Genomic DNA, 5,991 nt, shown 5'->3' on the forward strand with positions numbered 1-5,991 from the left:
CTGGAACAGGTCCATCGAGAACATATAAGCGCTTTTCCATGGTGAGAACAAGTCTCTAGTTGCGGTGCCATTCGATGAACTTGGTACCGTTCAGTTTATCCTTCTCAAGGATAGACTTAAGGGCGTAGGGTGAATTTTCGTTTGATGACATCTGTTTAATAAAGCAAAAGTAAATTTAATTAGTATTTTTGACGTTGTAATCATATTATTAATGACCCAATTAACATTAATAAAATAGGGATTTGAGAATCTGGCTTCCAGTTAGTAATGGCAGCTGTAGCACACAACATTAGTAAGTTGTTAGGCAGATTGACAACGATTGCCAATTGTGAATAGAGCACAACTCTCGGTTATGAGGCCTATTAAGACAAAAATTGCCTAAGTAGATACGCTTAGCCTCATCTATGCCCACCTTAGTCTTCAGACAGATGTAGCACGTAACATAAGAGTAAAGTAATAGTCACCCTAGTACATACACGTGTGAAAGGGTCGGATGTGTCAACGAAACCCTTTCACCTTGAAGGGATAGGCTAGAAAACAAGTGCGGTGTTGTAGCTCTAAACAATCGAAATTTCGCAGTATGCCTCAAGTGTGGCTTATAGTAGTATGACATTAACTATTGATTTTAAAATTGGGATTAATTTTAGAATTTACCGAATAGAGTAAAAGTCCAGTTTTACTGTATTAATCGGGACAACTTGATGAACCCTTTCATCTCTCAGGACACTCAGTTTTAAATAACCTATTAAAACTAAGTATGTCGCGATATGACTAACCAATTTTAAGTTAATAGTTAAACTATTAAGTTATAAGGTTTTGGAAAATCAAATTTAGTTTAATTTTGCAAAAACTCAATTGGTTGATTAAAATTTTATTTTAATATATTTGGTATTAGGTTGGTGGTATTATAACCTATTATAATCAAGCAAGCAACCACAATAGCAAACAAGAATATGTAAATCTTAAATGGTCAAAAAGTGATTGGTCTTGCTAGAGCCTATTAGCAAGACCAATCGGGTCAAGGGGTCACAACACAAACAACCACAAGGATGGACTCCTGGTGCATCCGGTCATCTTTGCTAACTCCCACTGACTTCAAGAACTCCACCAGCTCGTCCTCGGTTTTCCTTCGGGTCTTCTTCATTACAATATTCACTAATACAAGTAATGAAAAACTAAACCCTGTCTATTACAATTTTGAACCATCAAAGTGGCTAAAAACCATAAAATAAAACCGAAAAAAAATACAACTTTTGAACCATCATATGACCCAAACCAAAAACCATTCAACCAAACAAATAAGGTCGGGCCAGATTTACATATTCAATAAAATATAAAATTGAGCAATATTTTGGTCAAATAAAATAAATAAAAATTGACCAAACCAAGATTGCTCAAAAAACATATCTAGATCAAAAACTTCAACTAGCTTGAAGTTTATGATGAAGATCCGGTGAAAAGACCGGATTCGACTCGTATGTTGTAACCAAGGCTCTGATACCACTGTTGGGTTCCAGTGGTGATTAGTCAACGGTTTAACTTTTAAACCCGGTTTTACTTATAAATAGATTTCATAATTATTAATCATATTAATAATGAATACGCAGCGGAATATAAAAGCGAGTAATCGCCATTTTAACGGAACCGTACAGGATCCGGTTACATACGATACGAGTACGAGTAATAATATACGATATATTGTTAACTACCAATGAGATAAATAATACCTCGGTTAATGATTAACCGGTTGAGACACCAAGGTTCAACGAACGATGCTAGGTGACGAACCAAACGAGATAGGTTGCGGTGGCGGCGGTGCACGGTGGCAGCGACGGCAGCGAGTTGAAACAGTAATAGCGGCGACCCGTGTTCAACGTAACACCAAAACCAAGATTATGGATTGCCTTTTTAATCATTGCAATATATAATTGCAATTCTAAAATAATGATTGTGGCGGCAGTAGGGTTCACGTATCACCCTTTCATTTGTTTTAGGTTATTTATATATAATTATAATATCATAATTATATATAATACTTGTAAAACTATAAACGTAAAACTATTAACGGGCCTTGAGCCCGGCTCGATCTGTTTCGCGTTTAAAAGCCCGTAATTAGTTTATCTAATAAACTAATATATATTTATTATTTATATTTAGTATAAATAATAAATACCATAGTTCGTTATTACCGGTTAAACAAGTTAAGCGGATTTATTGTTCGATGCCCAAGGTGTAACTCTTACGGGTCACAACCTGGTCGGCCAAGTTGGCTTACCCGAACCGCCCATAATTCCAACAGTGAGTTGTGACAATCTTGGTTACAGTTGCGCAACACTTCTAAGGTCATTGAAGCAGTTTTAAAGTCGTTAAGGCTTAGCTCAAAAATCAGTGTCTACTTTAAAATATTTTTGGTGAATATTGACTCTCTTGCTAATTTCCTTCATATTTTGAGCAACCATACAAAACAAGGTGTTATATTATAAAATGGCTAAACTTTTAATATGCATAACTTTTGACGTATGAAGTTACATGGCTCTAAAATAAGGACGAAAAATTCACAGTTTCTCGACTCTTCAAATCAAATTTTATGATGTGAACTGTGAAGCACTGATTTTACAAGATTTTTTCAGTTTTAGTGGAATTTACTCATTACATCTAAGTCATCAAAACGCGTGAAACATGTTAATCAACACTCATTCAATTTGGATGCCTTTCCATCCTGTCAATTTTAGTTTCCAAAACTAGGATTTCCCGATTCAGAAATCTATCAAACGTCTCTTCTTTAAAGAGTATTGTCTTTTATCTATGTGATTCTCACTTCATCTCAAACCATCGTATCATGTCACTTGCAAAACTAAAACAGTTTCATGTGTCGTAAAAACATGCTGCAGTCAACGCTCGGGTCAAACAAAGTCAAGTTAAATGTGGATAGCAAAGTTAAGGGGGTACTATAATCGGTTGTTTTAATTTTGTGTAATGATATAATAATTATGGGGGTTTAAAAAGACAATATCTCTATAAAATATTAAAAACTTCAACTGAAAACAAAGAAATACAAACACATTTAAAGGTCATCCATCTGACAAAAAACAACAAAGAAACACAAATTTCTTCATAGCTAGGTGGATAGATAGATAGATATGAGTGTGCATATTGCTGAACATCAAATGTTTGCTAGTTGCTGAATGTTCATGGGATAAACAACATCAGTACCGCCATTGAAAGCCTTCTTTCCCATTAGCACATTCACTGCTGCTGTTGGATGGAATGCATCCCAAAACACGTACTCGTTCCTGTTAGGGCAAGGCGTTTGAAAGGGTAAACATGTTATCTGCCCTCTATTCCTCCCTATTCCGCAACACCCCCGGTTCACCACGCTAAAACCTACAAAACACAATCAAGATTTTTAAATAACTTCTTCGTTTTAGAAAAAAAAAAGATTTTAGAGTCGGGATCTTAGTTGGAGCTTTTCTCTGAGTGAGATTTTCCTGGGTACGTTTGTTTGTGATAGTTTAGTTTACTTATGTGATTGTATAGTATTAGTACCATAAGATCCAGCGTTTGTGAGTATATCTTGGAACATGTTATGAACATCGATGAAAACAAATTTTGAATCAGGAAGACTAGTGCTTAGGTTATTGATCATGGTCTTCATGTTTGCATTGAAAGGTAGAACAAGTTGGTTCACTTCATCCGAGCAACTTCCTGTTGAACTTTGTGCTAAGATGCTTGGTATACAACCCATCAGCCCGATCCCAGCTAGAACAAACTTACGGGCTCCAAGATTGTAAAGTTGCTATTCAACACAACAACACGCGTCAATTAGTTACATAACACCAACACCAAAATCACAAAACAACAAATATTAAAAATGTTTATGAAGGCAATTATTATTGACATACTTTTAGCTGATTAGTGTATTCTTGGGACAAGAGATCAGCGTATTGGTTACCATCGTATTGGTTGCGAGTCGGGTAATTTGGCATGAGATAGTTGTTTAGGTAGTCATTGCTACCCATTCCCACAAAGAAAATGCACCGAGAGAGCGCTTGACCAAGATCGGCTGCACCCAATGCGTCTCTTATTTGATCCAAACTATTTTTGAAGTTATTTATCTGTTGATTAAACGGAATTCGACCCACCTACACAAGAGAAAAAGAACAATATCATGCTGGTACCATCTAAGGTTTATAAAAATTTACCACACATGTGAATCATGTATTACTGATCACTTTATATAATATTACAATGGACAATAAATACAAGAAAGCTAGTGAATTACAATATATTTACACCAGAGATAAATATATCTAAATAAAATTTGTACAACAATTTATAAAAGCTACACATATTAATGTGACATATATAAAGTTTTTGAAATTAACATTAGTTATGAACAAAAGGTAGTTTGTAAACATATAAAATGATACAGATCTTGAACCTCATAACCCTATAGACAGTGCAACATTAACATATCATCTTCTTGTTTATCGCCTACACAAACTACTAGAAATATGAAAACTTACAAAGTTTCCACCAGTATTATCAAGAATTCCAGCAGCAGCAGAAGCAAAATTAACACCATGCAGCAGCTGATCTGCTGAACTTGATGCTTGGGAGTAGGCTGGTAACAAAGGCAGTCCCAGTAACTCAGCTGCATTCAAATATAAACAAACATCTTATAGATCTTTACTTGAAGAATCACTCACACACACATGCATGCATACATACATATATTGTATATATACATAGAGGGATTCAAAGATCTATACCAATTTCATCAACCATGGTGTAACCATTAGAGAATCTACCAGTTGGACCTCCATTAAAATCAATCCCATAAGGAAAATAATTAGCTTTGGCTAAAGAAGCCAAGTCATTATTATTCCCATTGTCGATAAGCGAGTCTCCGAACACGAACATCGCCGGTACCATCTCCTTCGTCTCTGCTGCGACCGCCTCAGGCGCGGGTGCATCAAAAACATTACCACCACCAGCACCACCATCATTGTCATAATCTTGTGCATGAACAACAGCACTAAACAGGAATCCATAGAGTACTAAGAGCCATAACAAGCAAGAAAACAACCTGATGATGATCATATTGAAATTAGTTGTTGGTTTTCTTAGTGAGTTGTGAGAAAGAGGAAGTGAAATTGGGATTGACAAAAAGGTGACAGGAGAAGTAAATAAATTGGGGAAGGGTACTGAGCGGTGGTTGGAGGATAGTAAATGTGTTCACCTGTAAATTTGAATGGCGGTAATAAGTATGGCAATTGAAGTGTACCTTTCTTTACTTATCTATCTACCACCCTAGCTACGTATATGTATGGCTTCTTGATCATGTTCATGTTCTAGTAAGTACAACTTGTCTAGTGTACCATTCGACAGGATGTTAATTACCAACAAGTTTTTGTAACTTTTAGAATCTATATTCTGACCTCTTAAATACATAGATGATTATAGTATGCTAAAACATTGGTGCATCCCATTTTATAAAGAAAAAAGTATTTATAATTCAAATGGAGGTATATTCTAATATTATCAATGATATATAGATATATCAACATTTTGAGGGAAATAAGTTAACAAAAACCTAAGAAAATACTCAAAAGAAGACCCAATTTTCCTTTAAGTAAAACACTGTTTTGAGTTGTTAGCAATGTAGGTTTTATTATTAGGGTGCTAATTGTGTTTCCACGGCCCATATTTTTATTATTTTGAAGCTAACCCCAACTCGTACATGTATGGTTAAAAACGTGCAACCCGAAATGGTCCGTTTAGCTCATTTATCCAAACATGTCAAACATAGGTAGCAATCAAGTTGGACATGTGTTAATCGGGTTGGTATGTTGTTGAAATATTGGATTAAAAAATTTAATTAGCAGCTCGACTTGTTTTATTAAACATGTTGAAAGGTCATCCTATTCAAATAAACCTGAAAATAACTACTTTATTAAACAAATTATATATGACAAACCTAAAAACCGG

The 5,991-nt window shown here is 35.1% G+C and overlaps 1 protein-coding gene across 1 annotated transcript; it reads right to left on the bottom strand.

Annotated features, from left to right (window-relative positions):
- Positions 1 to 3,018: 3,018 nt before the first annotated feature.
- LOC143599248 (GDSL esterase/lipase At1g71691-like) lies at positions 3,019 to 5,477 on the bottom strand. Its single transcript, XM_077077243.1, has 5 exons — positions 4,773 to 5,477; positions 4,527 to 4,654; positions 3,903 to 4,142; positions 3,547 to 3,796; positions 3,019 to 3,384 (listed from the first exon to the last, which is right to left on the bottom strand). The coding sequence occupies exons 1-5, from the start codon at positions 5,101 to 5,103 to the stop codon at positions 3,164 to 3,166; spliced, it is 1,170 nt and encodes a 389-aa protein (XP_076933358.1). The 5' UTR covers positions 5,104 to 5,477; the 3' UTR covers positions 3,019 to 3,163.
- Between the last annotated feature and the right edge of the window lie 514 nt (positions 5,478 to 5,991).

Source organism: Bidens hawaiensis, unplaced genomic scaffold, assembly GCF_021521415.1.
Source record: "Bidens hawaiensis isolate Kalapana, Puna unplaced genomic scaffold, B.hawaiensis_p1.1 tig00051645_1, whole genome shotgun sequence".
NCBI classification, from domain to species: domain Eukaryota; kingdom Viridiplantae; phylum Streptophyta; class Magnoliopsida; order Asterales; family Asteraceae; genus Bidens; species Bidens hawaiensis.

Excerpts from the sequence above, each read along its gene's own strand:
- LOC143599248 (XM_077077243.1), bottom strand. The coding sequence starts at position 5,103 with ATGATCATCATCAGGTTGTTTTCTTGCTTGTTATGGCTCTTAGTACTC. Across the intron at positions 4,143-4,526 it reads ATAATACTGGTGGAAACTTT|GTGGGTCGAATTCCGTTTAA; the intron begins GTAAGTTTTCAT and ends TCTCTTGTGTAG. Across the intron at positions 3,797-3,902 it reads AATACACTAATCAGCTAAAA|CAACTTTACAATCTTGGAGC; the intron begins GTATGTCAATAA and ends TGTGTTGAATAG.